Below are 18,697 nucleotides of genomic sequence, written 5' to 3'. Positions count from 1 at the left end.
GATCCATTTGTGTGATAAAAGAGCCTAAAGACACATGGAGCCTGTTAATATTTCATTATTCATTCATTCATTCCTTTATGTAACATAACAGAAGGTTCATCCACTCCACTACACTGATCCAGTCTGTCATCAGGCTGGTATGTGGTCATGTAATGTTTCTGGGTGCTGCCAGAGATGCTGAAACAGGTGAGGAAGTGCCAGAAACAGCTGAGAGACACTCGGACATAAATCACACATTTAGCGTTTCTTGGTTTAGTTTAAAAGTTATAAAATTCTTTTGACGTATTAAGGAGACATGAGAAGCTGTCTTTCAGACTCGGTCAGTCACGGGATCAAAATGATGCAGACTGGACTTGAGATATTTTTGGGAGGTTTTTAAACCTGATAATATCATTTCAGAGCCACATAAATACTTTCACACTTGGAAGTGAACCCGAGAGGAATCACTTCTTTAACCACATCAGTCTGCAAAATCTTGGCTCAGCATTAAATATCAAATGATACAACAATGCTAATACATGAACTGTCCTTGGCTACTGCATATTTTTCGTTGCAGTTATTTTATTATGACAGGATAGTTATGAGTCCCTCTGCCCACTTCCTCATGTGTTTTGTATTTTTAAGTTCGTATCAGTAATTTGGCATAGGCTGATGAGAAAACTGAAACAGTTTTTTTTTTTTCCTTTTTAAAAAAAGACACAGGTCCGCTTTCAAAAGCTCAAAGTTCACCCAAACCTACAGGTTGTCCAGATTATGTCTTCTTTGCATGAAAGTCCTAAAACCGATCCAATCGATTAACAGAGAATCATTGTGAAGACATTTTGCCACCTCTCTCCCTTTGCCCCCTCTTTTTTAGGACAACCCCCCCCACATCTTTCTATTCTCAGTCCTTCACTGAGTCGTAACGCCACAGCTGCCGTCTCTTTACTGCTTTTCCATGCCCAGGTCAACTACATAAAACACTTAAAGTGCATTTAAAGAGAGAGTTAAAGCTACAGCTGTCAATCAGAATGACAGAGTGACTTAACTTGACTGTCACTTTAAAGTGCGCTCTTTGTAACTTGGCAGTCTATAACAGTATTTTGGTGCACATTGGTGGGCTTGCAGCTCAGGTCTGAAGCTGCAATCAAAGGTCTATTAATCAGCCCAAGGAAACGACACGAGCACAGAAGACAGAGTATCTTGTCCTTTCTCCCATGGACAAATAAACGAATAGATATTGTTACATGCTATTCATCCTGCTCGGCGCCTTTGAAGTAATGCCCCACTTGGGAATCAGAGAGTGATTTCTTTTTTTTTTTTTTTTTTTTCATGGCGACATCAATGAGCATGAAGGGGATTATGTGTGCAGATTGACTTGCCCTCAGTCACATGCATATGCATGCAAAGACCTAGTCAGCACACAAGGACAAACAAGGACACAAAACAAGGAGAGAAAAATGGATTTCACGAGGACTCACCATTCTTTTTCGTGGTATCAGAGCATTGGAGTTGTAACTGTTTCCTGACAGTGTGCGTGTGTGTGTATGGTATGTGTGATGTGTATTTAATTGGCCAGGTTCTTTTTAATGGGCTGTGTGATCCTTGAGATCCCCCGCAGGTTCACTATCAGCAGCATCGTGTGCACAGGTCATCCTTGTTCCTCAAACAGAAGAGTGGATGGTAAACGTACAGACCAGGAAAGGAAAAGTGGAAGAGGGGAAAAAACAGGAAGCCAAGCCAGTGACAGCTAAGGAGAGAGAAGGGGAGATGTACAGATGATGTAGAGGAAAGACAAAGTAACATGAGGTGAGGGAGCGAAATGACCGGCCAACTAGAGGTCTGTTTCCAAAGCTGGCTTTGATTAGTGACAGAAACCAAGCTCTGTTCCTCATTAACTCAGCGCCGTGTGGAAGTAGAGCGAGAGCGAGAGCGAAAGAGAGCGAGCCTCTTTCTAGGAGCCCTGACTAACCTCGGAGTCTGAGAACCTGTCCCACTCACAAATTCATCCTCTGCACATTCCCCCTTCAAACTAATGTTACCATAATTCAGCAGCAGCTTCTGATCTCATTGGTGTGGGTTTCATGCTTCTTACTGCCGTAAAATATGTGTTAGAATGAAGTGATCTTCTCAAACTCTCACCTGCTTTATAACATGTTGGTGTCTTCATCAGCCAAGCCGCAGTGCAGAGAACGTGCCAGCAGTCCACAATCACACATGTGCGAGTTTTAATGTGTTTATTATTATTATTATTATTATTATTATGGCTATTTTTGATCTTTATTATTGTTGTTAATCGATTTCTTGATTGTAACATTTTCCATTGGAACATGAAACATTCTTTTTAATAGGAACTACATCTGCTCCTAAAAAAAAAAGTGTGGGAAAGCATTGTGGGATAGTTCCATCAGTGTGGCTTGGCCGCTGAGGTACAAAGCAGCTTTATGAGTGCCACGGGCAATGTGGAGGTAAGAATGTGACTCATGTAATTTACAGACACACGACACAAATGTTAGATTTATGTGGAGGTGTTTGATGGTCGATGCAGTTGTTTAAGTTTTATTTTTATGAGACATGGGGCTTCAGGGATGAGCTCTGTCCTCCCCTTTTGCTTAGTGTTGTCTTCAGCAGGTTCATCTCAGATTTAGGTCTTCATACACACAGATTATATTACATATCTTGTGATTACATACACAGATTATTGTTGGTCTTTGAAATAGCCCCTATCAACCAGTACCAGTAACCAAGTGTGTTGTTCAACATTTCCACATGTGGTCTGGCAACTTGAGCCAGTCTGATGATCATTTTCATGCTTAAAAGGCCATAAACCACGAATACACACTCGCACACATCCTGTCAGCACACCTGTCCGGCGCACCGAGGAATCAGTGTTGTGTTCACATGGGCAGGTGCTGCCAAATGCTGTGATGTGGCACGACAGAAAGCAATAATATTTCATTGGGAGCAAATTTGCCCCCTTCGATGCAGGACTGGCTGCAGGATTGAATACATATTTTGCGATCACACACCAGTCTTGAATGAAAACAGAAATAAATGGTAAGTGGTGGTGAAATGAGATCTGTTCGTTTGGAACTTCAGAGGACAATATGACAGATGAAAGGCAGTTAGATTTTTGCGTATGACTTTCCAAACCCGCAATGATCCAGTTCCAAAAGTTCTAATGCCTTTAGTGTTCTGCTCTCCATTTTGCCACAGCAGGGGCTATTTTATTCACAGGGGGAGATATAGGACCAAAATGCCGTTTACAAGATTTAACACCTCATTCGCAAGTTCTCTCTCCTCTCTTCTCCATCTATCGCTACACTGTTCTCCAGCAAGAGTGACTGCACCCTGCTGTCATGTCCTTCTTACCGCAAAGAAATGAAGGACGGTTGTGCTCATTACAATTCACAAAAATTCCCATCTGTACAAAGGTATGTGCACTTTGTGTGCGCTTGTGTCTGTGTATGCTCTTGTATTTTCTGTCTTGATGGATACCATGTGAGTATGAAAATCAAACACAGGGTGCCTGTTTTACTCTAATCTAATTCAGAGTTATCATTTGAGATGAGAATTAAGGTCAAGTGTGCAATTAGCTTTAAATGAAGTCCCTGCTAATATAGATAAGACATCTTGACTACTTTGGCCCTGTGTTTGTGCAACGGGCCAACTTTCTGCGAGGCGTTGTTTCCAGTGACATGTTTTTCTGCTTCTGTTGAACAACAGCTATTAAATATAAAATGATTTCGTCAAGTGTTTCAGTATGGCTCGGCCAATGTTTTTGTTAGCCTTGAGCTACAGGTACTATTTCATTAAGCGACATCTCCGGCTTGGAGAGATTTCATGCTGGTGCTGACACAAAAAGGAAGGGCCAAGCTTTACCCAGGCAGAGCTTAAGTATCTGCTCATGTTTGTCACAATGTCCAATCCATTTAAATGCGGTCCTGAACATTTGTTAGTGATAATGCTCCATCCCAGCATTTTCCAACCACAAAAGAGGAGAAACAAAGTCAGCAGCATTTTTCATATTTATCGGCTGTGTGTGAATGGCAAATGAAAACAAAGTCTGACAGCCTAATGTAAACACAAAACCTTTATGATGGCCTACAGGTCAACAGTCAAGGGATACAGTGTTGATAGGTCAAAGCGTGAGGCGAAAGAAACCAAAGAATGCCCATATGGACCGTTAAGGAAGAAATTGTTTTATTAGAGTTAATCAGAAAGTAATAATGTTTTTAAGGTCTGATTTTGTTGTGGCTTGTGTAATTTAATGTAAACTTTCCCTTGTAAGTATTTGTATCAGTGTGTGTGTCAAGGTATGCAGGTTCCCAGTGGCCTTGTCTCGGGACCCTGAGCAGGATTCAGTTAACCCCAGACTCCCCAGACAAAAGCAGCTTTGTGTCTGGGAGCTGTGTGCGCTGTGAAAAGGTTTTCGGGAGGTGAATGTGAAATAAGGTTCTCTTTTTTCTCCTTTTGCGACCACTGCTTTCACTCCCTAACTTTACAAATGCATGGGTACCATTAACAGGAGACTCAAGACCATTCAAAAGGTGTATAACGGTCAAGAAGCTGTGATAATCCGCTGTTCAGATGCTAGCTGGCCGTTGAAATCTGAGACTGATTTGCCTAAAACTGTTTGTCTCTGTTCTTTGTGGGCGCTATTCAGCTACTGTGGCTACTGTGGCTTTCACTTGAAACCCATTAGAAAGGATGCGGGGAATAAAAGCGCACAAACGAATCATTGTGGTAAACCTACGCTGTTCTTCCACTTCTGTCAGAAAGATCGCTCTCTTTGTTTTTTAGTCATAACACTCAATTACAGTCAAACAGGCAACAGTCATTTCTGCGTTTATTATGTGACGGTAGCGGAGAGCGGGAAACCAAACCAAAGTATTTTCTGACTTTATTCGTGACTCTCACACACTCAGGTACAGGATATGAGGTGCGGCATCAAATGGACGTTACTCTAATGGGGTTTTTGTCCTTAACTGGGCTTAATAGTTTGTTCAGTGACGATGTTAAGGGTTTACTAAGTGCAACCCTGTGGTGAACATACACACATTAAAACTGTCTACCCCCCCTCCGCTCATTAGGGGTTACAATGAAGTTCCCAGATAAAACTCTTTGTGTTAATCTCCCTCTTTGATGCAACTCTTTCTTTCCATATTTTACTGCTTTGCTGCCTCTCTTTATACCCCTTTCCTTTCCTCTGCTCGTTGTGTATCACTGTTATCGGGTCAGGCTGGTTAGCAGGTCTCTGTCGCACTGTGATTTTGATAAGAGGTGTTTTGACCCCAGGATCCAACAACGCAGTGCCATGTGGCCCCTTTATTGGCTGCCTGCTGTCAATCTGCTTCACCAGACCTGGGGACCTGAAGGGGGATTCTGGGAAACATCTGAGCTTGAATGCACTATCTCAAACCTTATAAGGTCTGATAAGGCGAAGGAAGAGGCAGAGGAAGGTGAGGGGGTCGGATTCTCTTTCATTCTGTCGCCTTTTAACACATATAGTAGCTATAAAAGAGTTAAAAAAAGATAAAAAGAACTGGTTTTAGACTGCAGAACAAGGCTGACTATGTGAACTTCACTGTGACTGGCAATGAAAGGAAGCAGAGAAAGTATGGCTGCACGGCTGAACGGTTTGTTAGCTTTACTGTTTGTTCTGGCTTTTTAAAATAGTTACTTACAGGACGAGGGTCCCTGCTGTTTGCTGCTGTCTGATGATTATGCAACTTCACCAGTCTTGAATTTGGGGTAAAAAAAAAAAAATCTATATAAAAGACATGTTTGCAAAATTAACTTATCCTCATTCTTACAGACAGTTAGTGGGAAGATTGATACCTTAAATATAAAGCACTATGCAACAGTGACAAAGTCTGCCATCCCGCACCCATAAAGCCCTTGAATAAATATAATAATTTATAAAAGCTGTAGCTTTATGTTTAACTGACAGATATAAGATCATTATCCTCATTCCTCCTGGACTTTTCAGTGAAGTATTAAAAAGTGGCTGTCATCCAGTCGACAGAACTTCATTCCTCTAAAAAGATGAATATATAAATCCTTTGAGAGGAATATATATAAAAGCCTCATCACCATATCGGCATCTCACTCATCTCATTCCAAAATAAGCAACAAAAAAAAAAAAACCCAAAGTATTCTTATTCCTCTGGAATAAATTAGAGTTTCCCTTCCCCATGGTCCCATGTCTCTTCTTGGCAGTTTCTGTTGTCCTGATATATTAGGTGTCCCCTCTATGTATTTCATTTCTAAGGGTTGAACTCTATCTGCGTCAGCTTGTCTGTCACAGGCCTCTTGTATGAGATGAAAGTTATACTCCCTCTGGGTAAATCATTCATATTTGCACAGCTGGACAAGGCTGCGTAGAAAGACTTAGAAGTATTTGGACAACAAAACAACGATAATTCGAAACCTATTAACATTCTACTTCGGTTCAGGTTGAGGAAGATATTTTCAACGCTTAACAAGTACCGAGGAGCGCATTTGTTTTTTGTTGAGGCAACTCGCCTTACGTTTTCATGCGTGAAATTACAATCACCATGCTGGAGTCCACCACGCGGCTTTCTAGCTGAAATGAAAAACATTGACGTTTTCTGTGTGTTCTCCGGTGTTTAAATATTTGCCCAAATGTCAGTCTGTGAGTGGTTAAGTGTCTGAGACAGGACTGTTTTGTTCCTGCGTTATGTTTTTGTGACAGTAGTAATTATTTTTTTCCTTTAATTGAATCTGTCTGGGACTTAACGGACTGATCAAGATGGATTTAACTGGTTTCCTGTACCCCTTTATCTCCCCAAACACATAAACTGGTGCGCACTCCACTCAAGCAGTTATGACTTGGAAAGACAGCCGGAGGCTATTTCATCCAGCCTGAATCCAACTCTTTCGTAGGACAAACACCATCAGAGGCCGCCTTCCCCCACGTGCAGCAGTTTGGGGCTTCTGAGTCCACGCTCCAGCCTCACGACCACAGTTTAAGGTTGGATGATGGTTAAATGGACTTACCAGCAGGGTTGAACGTTGGTTCCCTGATGTAGGATTTATGATGAGCTTCCTGGAAGAAATATAGGGTGTTCCCCAAGTGACGATATACTGCCAGTGTTAGTTTACACCAAACACTTGTTTGACCATGATCCTTTGGATGCACTGTTTCTGGAAATCAAAGCAGAAAATGTGACACAAACAAAACAATTACATAATAATATACTTTTTATTATTATTTTAAAAGCTGGAAAAGAAAAGATATATTGTAAATACAACATAGTTTTGGTGACTGAAGGGGAAATGACCTTGACAAGTTTCAGTTTTGTTAATTCTCAGAATATCAAGGTGATTCATAAAGATTTTCATCTGATTTGATTCATTCCAATGTGAATTTTTGAACTGAAGTTGAAGTTAACTAACATTGCGCTTTCACTTGTGTATTTATGAGCCTTTCGCCATTTCCTTATATCTCTCAGTTAAGATGCATGTGTGTCTGCGGCTGTGTCGGTGCTAAATGCTCGCTGTGGGTTTATCTGTCTGGCATTTGTGTAGACTGTGGTCAGGCGTGTTTCATGGGGTCCTTTGGGAAAAATTGCAAACAGAGATTCAATTTGTATAACAAAGCTGCACTTTTTCACCTAAAAGAGAATCTGTGTTTTCTGTCCACACCGAGCCTGTGTCTTTCTAAAGAGAACACACAAATGCCTCCTCAGCACATGAACTGACCAAGACGGGAATTAAATCGGTGATTTACTAAATGGTTCACCACCTGATGACTTGTTCTTGACTTATCAGTCAGAAGTTATTTTGCTAAATCTTTTATCTTCATCCCAGCTGCGCTTACTGCACTAATCACAACTATTATGCCATTTTTATTTCTTTTTTTTTTACGTTTCTATAGTTGAAAATGTAAACACAGATACAGCAACATCAACAAAGCTGAGCACTGACGTAAGACAGCGAATCTGTTGAGCAGATTTTTTTTTTTTTTTTTTTTTTTTTTTTTATCAAGCCTGCATCATTTGTTTGTGTTCTGATGAAGATAAGACAACAGGTTAGGTCAGAGACATTAACTATATAAAACCCTCATTCATAATCATTTCACTTTTCTTTTGGTCACATACAACAAATGGTGTGGTGGATGCATACAGGTTGGCAAACGTGTTTTTACAAGCAATACCACGATTTGTGCATGAGTTCTGCACATGTTGGTGCATGCATGAGGTGAGCTCAAGGCTCCGTATGTGTGAGCTCGGCTGTTTGAATCTGTGCAGAAGAAGTAAAGAAAGCATGTTGGCGTAATGAAATGAGTGAAAACTGTCATTCATCTTCACTCTGTTTGCTTTATTTTTCAACATAAGGTGTACTCGTTCTATTACAGTGTTTATGTAGCTGCATATATTCTGATGTTTGTGCTGCAATTATGCTGTGATTACTATTCCATCTCCTGCACTGATACGCTGAAGAGTGACGGGCGTTGAGTCAGGGCTCATGATTGCTGACCACAAACCTCCTCAAGTAATGTTTGGATCATTCATTTTCAGATTGTGTGTGGCTGTCAGAGGTCAGGGCTGCAGGGATATATCATAGTGTGGCCGCCATCAACAAAGTGACCATGAAATTTAGACAAGGTGCAGCGTCAGGCATCACTGGCCAGCTAATCGACCAGTTCTTTCTCACAGTGTGGTATGCAGAGATTGAACGAAGTGTGCTGCATTTCCCTGGTCATGAGAAGGTCATGAGAAGTATTCTTTTGAAATGGAAATGTTTGGTGTTTAGACTGAACCCCCTAATTATATTTATGCAACAGAGACAGAATGGGATTTGATCGTGCTCATGTAATTTGCGAAATTAAATGCCAGCTTTATTTTTCTTTTTCAACAGAAATACTTCACAAGTAGAATCCCCGTATTCAAAAGTAAAGCCGTACATACTCCTGCCGGTGATATGTTATTCAATTTTATCATTAATTATGTCTACATAGTTTTTCAGTGACGTTTAATGTTTTAATGTTTAAGGTTGGATTTAACTATTCCAGTTTGATTGTGTCCAACATGCTGCTGAGTCCTCTGGTCACATCTCACTGTCCTTCCTGACGCAGCTGAAACAGCTGTTAGCAGAACTTCCGACCTACCTGTCGGCCTTTAGGCATCTTTACTGCTCCAGCTGTTAGACTTGGCGAATACAAAGGTTAAGAGCTCTGCTGAATCACACACCAAACCTCTGACCCCCAACTCTGGAAGCAGCAGGTTGAGAAGAGGACAAACTATAAACTTATCAGATGAACATTCAGCTTGAATTATCTCCCTTTTGATTTTGGGGAATGAGGAGGTTTTCCCCTTTTTTTTTTTTTTTTCTTTTAGTGTTATCGTTGTTGTTGTTTTTTTTTATTGCTTCAGAGACCAGAGGTGATGAAATGTGCGAGCACAGCGATGTTTTACAATCGTAGCTGTTTGTCTGGATGAAAACCAGAGCTCCTCTAATCAGGGCCCTTTCGGAGCTCAACATGTTGGGGGCTGGAGTTCTGCCAAAGAATCATCATAACAGAACATATAATTGTGATTTCACTTTACTACTAAAAACACTTTCATTTTTAGCTAGATCTCATCTGCCCCCCGGTGAATATCATCCACTGAGTTTCATTTCCTTGGGATCAACTGAAACAATTACAGTCATTACTACTGAAGTTACCGGAAGGGAATCGTGTTCCTGGATGTTTATGTAAGCGTTTGCATGGAGGACGTGTAAAATTCCTGCGTTAGTTGCTGTGCTTTGTTAAGAATAAAAACACATTTCATGCATGAATTATTACAGTGCTGAGTTTCTCCATTTAGACAAATGACCCCGCTGAAAAGGCACCTCTGGGATCTTGCACCTCATATTCACCACTTCCTCTAAAACCTAGAACTGAGAGCTTTTGCCTTCTTATATTTTACAAGCACTTGGCTTTATAGAATCTTATTGACCTCACCGACTCACTGACAACCGCTCACTAATGACAGGAATTGATCCTTTACTCATCCATTTTTCTGCCTTCGATACTTCACCTCACATCCCCATCTGTGACCCCCCTCTCCTATTATTGTAATTATCTGACTGTTTAAATAACCCACCCCCTCCCTTCATGAACTCCAGTTTCCACAGTAACAAGGATGACCCGTGGTGTCACGCCCATGAAGAGACTTGTGAGCGCTCAAGGCGTCCTTGCACTTTCACATATGTCTTAGAGCTGTGAAGCTGGAGCGGCAGAGAGGGTTAAAGTGCAGTCGTGACCCTGCTGATGGAGGGCTCCTGTGTGGTCAAACAGGGTCACAGCTTCACTGAGGAGCAGTGAAAGGTCAAGCAGGAGCGACAGGCGAACTGCATATTGGCAACATAATCCATAACCAGGAAACATCATTCAGACATCAGTCACAGCGTCCTTTCCCGCTTTGTTTACTCTTCTATTCAAACATGGTTAATCCCAAATCCTAAATATTTAGATGTTTTTGTTTGGTATTACGGAAACCAGACTTTTGGTTTCATCTTTTTATCTTTTCTCTTTGTTAGATCATAGAGCAGAATGTTTTGGGGTTTTTTTTTTTCATTCCCACAGCCCATCTGTTGTCACTCATAGCTTGTTAGCACATCCAACTGTGGAAACAGACTAATTAGTGAGTGTTCCTTCTGTTTTCTCATGATTCTGATTAGATATTTTTACTGACAGGTGTACACACGAATACACACACTCAAGACATGTTGCTGACATTATTACCAAAAAGTCAAAGTCCTAGTCTTACCGCAGAAAACCTTTAGTGCCCTTTCATTAGACCAACACATTTGTGGATGCCAGAATAAACAATTTCTGAATGTATGTCATCAAATCTGTCTTTGCTCATAACACAGCAGAGTTTTATTTTTCATGTGAAGTCATTTAAATTCATGCATGGGGACTTAAAGAATTTTGAGAGTACTCAGAGAGGAATCAGTTGATCTCAGGCCCGTTGGCTGTACTGCTTTTTCTTTTTTTTTTAATGATCTAATAATTAAGTTAACAAATTCGTCTCATTATGATATCTGATTTCACTCTCGTTGCTTCACAAATGGAGCAAAAACATTCATTTAGCTCCCTGGACGTTAATTACATTCTTCACAAACTCCATGGGCTCCATGCCATGAGCTGATCTGCACATGGATGAGCGCTTTTGCTCGTACGCATGAAGCGTGTGCATGCAGACTTGCACATCAGCTGCAGCAATCTCCCTGGCAGGCTGTCCTTGATCGAGCCTCCTCTCGTTGGTTGCAATTGGGCAAATAGCTGCGGTTAGCAAGACTGTGCTGGATGGAAACATTTAAGCATGCTGAAGGATGGCCCTCACCCTGTTCACCCTACACACTCACAAAATACAGCCATATGTAAAGGATTGCAAGGATGATGACTTCTCTTTTGATATTTAGTATGAGGGCACTAAGCATGACTAATGACATGGTGTTTATAATCTGTCATATAATAAGACATGATTCTGCCCTCTTAACCTTGATCTTGCAGTTAATCATCCAATATATTAGCTGTTTTTATACACGGCTGGCAATTGTAAAAGCCAACTACGGGATTAGAGGTTGCATTATTGGAAGCGACTGTACATTAGCCCTAATAATGTTTGGGCATTTTTTTTTTTTTTTTTTACTGCCTGAAGGACAAAGACAGAAGTAGACAGTCCATTTTATCCTCTGGAATCTCACCTTTTCAAACATGTTTCCATCCAAATTCATGATGTCCAGTCAAATAGGAGCTGTCCTTCCTCTGCTCTGGTTTCCAGTGGCCCAGACCTGTCTGGACCTCTGAGATTGGTAAATTTACTTGTGTTTTGAGGTCTTGACACACACAAAGCGGATAGACGCACTTGCATAAATGCTTCATTATCAAGTAGGAGACATTGTGCTGGATGCCACTTGGCTGTATTTGTACTGTAACGTATATTTTTCACTTTGCAACATCAATTTGTCTGCATCTCATTGCCATGACTTTTTACTTTTCAAGGCTCTTTAGCACATTAGACTGTCATCTTTGTTTTCCTATATCTTTGCTATAACACAAAGTAATTTTTTTTGTTCTCTGCATCCATGACTTGGAGCTGTGGGAGAGTCTTTACATTGCATTGAAAGATGTTATATCAGGCAAATGTTGTTGTAGGCTGTAGCGGGTGTTAACTGAAACCCGATGACACAATTTTATTAGCTCACTTTGTCTGTGAAGGGCCGGCAGTAACCAGATTCAATGCATACATCCTTAAATGAATTGCTCACCTCTAGCCTTAACCTTAAAACCATATAGTACAGATTTTTCCACTGAGGGACTAACAAAGGATTATCTTATATGCATATAAAAAAAAAGAAAAAGAGGACCAAGGTCATGTTCATAACTGTATTTTACACAGTTGTACAGTTAAATTGTTATGTTTATGTCTCCAAAACTGGTTTCACAGCAAAAATGATGGACACCGATATATAAAACCAAACCTTTACAAAGAGTTATGTATGAGATATAGTCAAGGCCATTTAACCGAGTCGAGGTGCAAATTTGAGTATTTGTCAGTTAACAAAGCTTGGTTTAAAAAAAAAAACAAAACAAAAACACAACTTCATAATATGATATTATATCATATGTTATGTATTTTAATATTGTTAAAAGACAAAACCAGACAAAGCAACCAGATGGTCAAAGTCAGTGGCTGCAGCAACAGATCCAGATTCTACATCGCCACAAAAGTCTAATATCATTAAGTTTTATAAGGCGCAAGCAGCTGCAGCAGTTTTCATTAAGGCAGAAGATAAACTGAAACTTCTCACTGATCAGAAAGTTGTTTTATGACTCATAACCTGACTTTCTTGACCCTCAGCATAGAACCTTGGGATTTACTTCAAGACTTAAAGCTAAACTTATTTGTATGACTAATTGCCGCTGCTGTCTGTTTCAGTATTTCACTGCTCCTGACCTTCGTACCATACTGTACTGTATCAGGGTTTCAAAATAATACCAAACAGGCCTCCTGCACATTCCTTGATGAGAGGTCACCAAAAACCTCCATGTTATCTCTGTCCATCGCCCGATAGGCAGGATAATAAACTATAGAAGAGAATTCTTTTGAATGCAAAGCTTATCGCATTGAAATGATCTTATTGTCTAATGGATTCGATGGCATACTTATTGTTGACATCAGCTCCTCTATGAAATCTAAAATAGGAATTCGGTCTCAGAGGGCCGATTCAGAAAATCTTTACAGCCAGGCCAAATTACCGTGACAGCTTTTCTTTACTCCTGGGTTGGAACAAGGACGAAATGAGGAGCAGATTTTTATGACTGAGGTTTGGATGCCATTAAAAGAATGCTGAACTATCTCATGAAGCAGTTTTTCTGTTTACAATGGAATGCTGCACCGTCTCAGATACTATCACAGGGGAGATGATGCTACACAATTATGTGTTTAAGGGAAGAATACTTTGTTGAGGGTTTTGCTCATATTTATAAATCATTTTAGATCTGCTTTCTTCTGTCGGAGTTGATCCACTGAAGGAAGCATGTGCAGCAGAGCAGAAATCAGCCACATGTGAGGCTGCCACCGCTCCAGAGGGATCGGTGGAGCCTAGCGTTGTGCTGCAACCTCTTAGCAACAGGGCAAATACTCCATCTTTAATGACTTTGCACTTTAACCACAGAATAAGTACTCATAGGACAGAAATTTTCTTTTGTAAAGAATAAAAAAAAAGGCCACACTTTGATTGTTTGCAGTTCTCTTTTCCATTCACTATCAGTGTATGAGTCTAATGCACTTTTATGCGAACACCTGAGAGGCAATTTCCTCTCACTTTTCAATTCCTTTACCTTGCAATTGCACATAAGGATGATGCCGTCCTGTTAATGCTCAGGATAAAAACATCCAACTGGTGTGACAGGATGCCTTATGTCTTCTTCTCAATGGCCACATGTTAAATCAGTCATCTGGACAGCTACTCCGGTTCGCTTGTCAGAGTCAAAAGAGTTAAGCAGTTTCTGTTAATTAGGCCCGTTTGGGAGCTGGTGAGAAGACAAGAAGGACAGATGAGAGACAGCAGACTTAAACACTTCACAGTGAGGAGGACAAAGTTCAGTGATCGGAACATGGAGAAACACTCAACATTTTAATAATCTGCTGTCATTCAAAGTGAAAGGGCTGAGAGTGATCTGCTCACACAATCACCACTAAGCAGTTGATGACCTCGTTGTTTTGTGCTCAATGCACACAGCACATCAAAGTTATATATTCTGCAGCCTCAGACTCAGCTCTGCTCAGAGAAAACCAAATGAAACTGAACTGAAACACAGACGATGTAACAGTTTATTAGATGACTCATTATTTATATCATTATTAAAAATTAACAATCAGTAGCTAATGCACGCACGATGAACATGTACGCGCTGGTTTGATGATGTCAAGCTAAACATTTACACGTTTTCACCAGCCAGCTCATTTGCATCTTTTGCGAATGGAAATCAAGACTTCTCACACCTCTCAGCTACGTCACGCTCTGCCAGTCAAAATTAAGCACAATAGAGCGCATAGTAAAACCCCACCAAATACTGCCTCTGTTTAGTGTGTCTGCGTCTGCACTCTGAAGAATATATCAGCATTATTTACCTTCAATAGTCGTAGAGCTAGGTTTAGTTAACTTTATTTAACAGCTAGTAAGACACATTTCTGTCAGTAGCACAGAGGAGTGTATTTACATTCAGCAGGTAGACACAAATGCAACTCAGAATAATGTTTACTGTGATCACTACATGCTTGAGTCCAGCAGCAGGTAGGTGCTTAGGAGAAATGTGATCATGATAAAGAAACCCCGATAAATTGCTCCAGTCAGTATAACTTTACTTTAATACTGTGTGTGTGTGTGTGGGGGGGGGGGGTCTGTTCACTTCTTTCTTTCTTTCTGAGAAACACAATCTGCCCTGACTGTTGGAGACAATAAACAGTCTGATATTACGCATCCTCACTATCATCTGAAAATTTTGTCCATGATTCATGTCTATTTCACAACCGCACATTTTTCCTATTCTTTCCCATGTCTGTGCTCCCTCCCACTGGATGATGCTCCTGATCTTTTGCTTATGCTACAAATGGGATCAGAGCAAAAAAGAAGAAGAGGAAAGACAAGGCACTTTGTTGCTGGTCAGCTTCACCATGAGAATGTTTAAACACCTAAATGTTGATCACCGAAGTCACTTGGTGCCTGCCATGTACCAACACATCTCTGCCACTTGGTGGCTCCCTTCATTTGTAAATTTTGTAATTAATCTCCACCATAGTGGGGCATCTGGTGATTAAAACTGCACATGAGGTGTAAGTGTCCCAAAGCATCCAGTGAGGCTTTTATCTTCAGATTTTAAGAAATATTAATGTATTATGTTGAAATTAGTCAAGCCTTTATTTCACTGCCCTCCTTCAGCCTTTAGATAAAGCAGCCTGTAGGAGGTGATTATGGAGGTACTGCAGGAATAAAGCAATGTAGCGGGGTAATAAAACTGCTGGTGGTATTATGATTAGAGCTGGTTTCACCGGTTCTGACGGGCACCAGACGCCCATGTCTGCCTGAGAGAGGCGAGATGAGGAGAAGGGGAGGGAGAAAGTAGACAGAGAGAGGAAGAGAGTGCCCTAGCTAATCTCCAGTCCCGTGCCCATGGGCACAGTGGAGAAAGGAAAAGAGTTGGGGGCGGTGTGATGATGAGAAAGACGAGAAAACAGAAAGCAGAGACGATTACAAGATCAGACAATGTGCAAGCAGGTGACAGAACGTTTTGAAGGAGCCAGGTCAGGCGGTCAAGCTGTGTGAAGCTGAGAGTTGAAGGGTCCGTCCATGTCTCTCCACTGCAGTGACCAAAATGAAAACAGGAGAAAGTACTTATAACGTAACATTAAAATTTCTGTGAAATCAGTGAAAGATATTTAAACAACCGTCTGGTACAACTGTGACAATTACAGATACACTCACAATACACAGCATCTCTCACTATACTGTGATTACTATAATACATTGTGTTTTTATCCAGTGGTTTTTCATGTCACCATCAGCGTCGAGCACATCCCGTAAACATAAACACGCAGCCTGCTGTGGCCATGGTGGTGAGGCTCGGTTAACATATACATCAAACATTCCTGCAGCTCATCTGTGTCTGGTTTATGCGCAATAATGTACTGCAGTCCAAACATTCATGTGCTTTCACTACGATTTCTTCATTTTGCTTTTGCCAATCAAATCACTTGCAGGGGTCATCAGTAGTAGTTTCCCGCATTTGAATGTAGTTGTTGAATTAGGACATGATACTGTGCATCTTCCTTGTAGTTATTCAATCTCTTCTTTTGAGGATTTTCCTCAATGACTGAAAGATTACACGACAAAACTCTGTAGACGACTTTGTATTAAATTCATTAAATCTGTTAAGCCAATAAATACGGGGGGAAAAAAAAAACAACAAGAAGGCTGTACTGCATCACTGATTGTACATACTTGCGCTATATATTATAAATACCACAAATAATCTGAATGTTAAGCCGGAAACAAGTGTAATGAGTACGAAAACACAAAAATGCCTTTGTTAGAGATTTAAGGAGATTTATGTAGCTTACTTTGGCCCCTACCAGGAGTCAGAGTGTGTGTGTGTGTGCCCTAACTGTTCATTCCAGGAGGCCTCTGCTGTGCCTCAACAAGATTACACCTCAGCCAAACCTGCGTCAGGCAATTATGTTGACTTGTACTTTATGCCTGTCTAAGTGTGTCAGAGAGACAGGCTGTTCTTTTGGCATTTTATCCCACGTACATTGCGTTGTCACAGAACAACATACACAGTCAGTCTTGCATTAGGAAAGACGAGGATAAATGAAGTGTGAAAATTGTTCTTTTTGTTTAGTGACACAAGCTGCATCATGTTCCATCAGGATCATCTCAATTTCAAACTGCCATTTAACAAATGCATACCAAACTCTAGGCTCCTGACGGTGACCTTAAGTGTTTCTGAAGCTGTCCACACAATAAGGTGACGTTACACACACACAAAAAAAAAATAAAAATGTGTTGGCAGCAGACAATAAAGGGGACTTTGGTTGGAAAGCAAGGTCACAGTTAAGCATACAAATTACTACGAATTCTAAAAATGTGTGTGCATGCACACGCACGTGTGTATTAGCTAGTTTTGTATTAATCCATCCATCTTCGGCCGTTTTCCTGTTTCTGGGTCACGGAGCCACTGCAGCCAATCCCAGCCAGCGTTCTGGGGCGAGGGGCGGGGTACACCCTGGATAGGTCATCAGTCTATCACAGGGCTAGTTTTGTATTAATCCTTCATAGATAATTTTTAACCACCTCTAATGATACATGTGATACAGTGAATGTGTGAACCTGAGCTGATCTGTTTCATCATGACATAGACTGCTCAGTGCAATACTAAAGCATCTGAATGTGCCGTTGCTACTGTGTGTGTGTGTGTGTGTGTGTGTGTGTGTGTGTGTGTGTGTGTGTGTGTGTGTGTGTGAGTGAGTGTGTGAGGCTGATTAGTACACAGGAGTTGGGTCACAAACTTTTCTGAGGTAAACTGAACCAGTTTAAGAGGCTCCACATCATAGCACTCATGGATTACCCGCCTCTGTTTTTTTTTTTTTTAAACTAGCAATTATCCATTAAGATGACGATATACCATGTTCCTCCAACGGTGCTTTAGTAGCGACTGTGTCACCAGGAATTGCAGGCAACTTTAAAAAAGCAGGGTGAAGTGAAGTGTTATAAATCTCAAATACTAACAAGAAAAGAAGTATTTAAGGTCATGGGGAACTCAGAAAGCGTATGGTGGATTGTAGTCGAGCTTTCCTGCAGGATCCTTGGTGTTTCCACGGCAACAGGTAAATCTGCATAAAAACAAACAAAAGAATTATAGCAAGATTCAATTTAAAGTCACTTATTGTTTCAGTATGGGCATGATTGAGTTCTTTGGAAGCACTGGCAGATGGGCAACAGAGCCCAGACCCCCTCTGCCTATAGTTGTTCTGTCAGAACACATACTTTTCTAAAAATGTAAATAAAGACTTCAAATAAAATATTAAATGTTATAATAGGAGACGTAAGAGTAATACTAGCCATGCATGTTGTCTGCTTTGAAGTGTTTCTTGCGTTAAAAACCTGACATCCTGACTATTTATGCTACAGGAAAGCTTTTTACCCCATCAATCTCCAAAATATCACCGTTTCAGAAACCTCCAAAGCTGTCCTGTAGGGGAAGGTCACAGCCGCCATAAACCTCAGATGTTAGGGGGTCAGATGGTGATGTTCGGTCAATGTATTTTTGACCGTCTCTTGGTTGAGATGTGGAGCATTGAAAAAACATACTTGATCATACATAAGCCTGCCTGCCTAACCCCCCCTCCCCATTCCTCTGTTTTCCCAAGGCACTGTGGGACCGATTGCATGCAGCTCTTTTAGCCACATTAAATCATCATGGGGGAAATGGCTCTCTGGTCGCTGCCTCCTTCAAAAAAATAAAATAAAATAAAATAGGAACCCCACCATCCACCTAAATTCAAACAGCTGCAGACACTGAACATTTACTGAGACACATGTGCATCACATCACACCAAAACCGAGTCTCTGTATCAAGCTGGGTTAGTAGGCTTACTTAATAACAAGCTCTTAAACAGCCACATCTACATGGGCT

The 18,697-nt window shown here is 40.8% G+C and overlaps 1 protein-coding gene across 2 annotated transcripts in view; it reads left to right on the top strand.

Moving 5' to 3' along the window:
* tmem72 (transmembrane protein 72) overlaps positions 1–18,697 on the top strand; it is a 57,721-nt gene that overhangs the window by 35,093 nt on the left and 3,931 nt on the right. The window contains exon 1 of one of the 2 annotated variants that reach the window (XM_029520384.1): positions 17,813–17,888. The exons of the other annotated variant lie outside the window; for it this stretch is intronic. Coding sequence (XP_029376244.1) covers positions 17,813–17,888 — 76 coding nt within the window. Of the gene's footprint in view, positions 1–17,812; positions 17,889–18,697 lie in introns of those variants that run through there. 2 annotated transcript variants of the gene reach the window in all.

Source organism: Echeneis naucrates, chromosome 15, assembly GCF_900963305.1.
Source record: "Echeneis naucrates chromosome 15, fEcheNa1.1, whole genome shotgun sequence".
Taxonomy (NCBI): domain Eukaryota; kingdom Metazoa; phylum Chordata; class Actinopteri; order Carangiformes; family Echeneidae; genus Echeneis; species Echeneis naucrates.
Note: the sequence above shows the minus strand (reverse complement) of the source record. Positions and strands in the feature narration are given on the sequence as shown.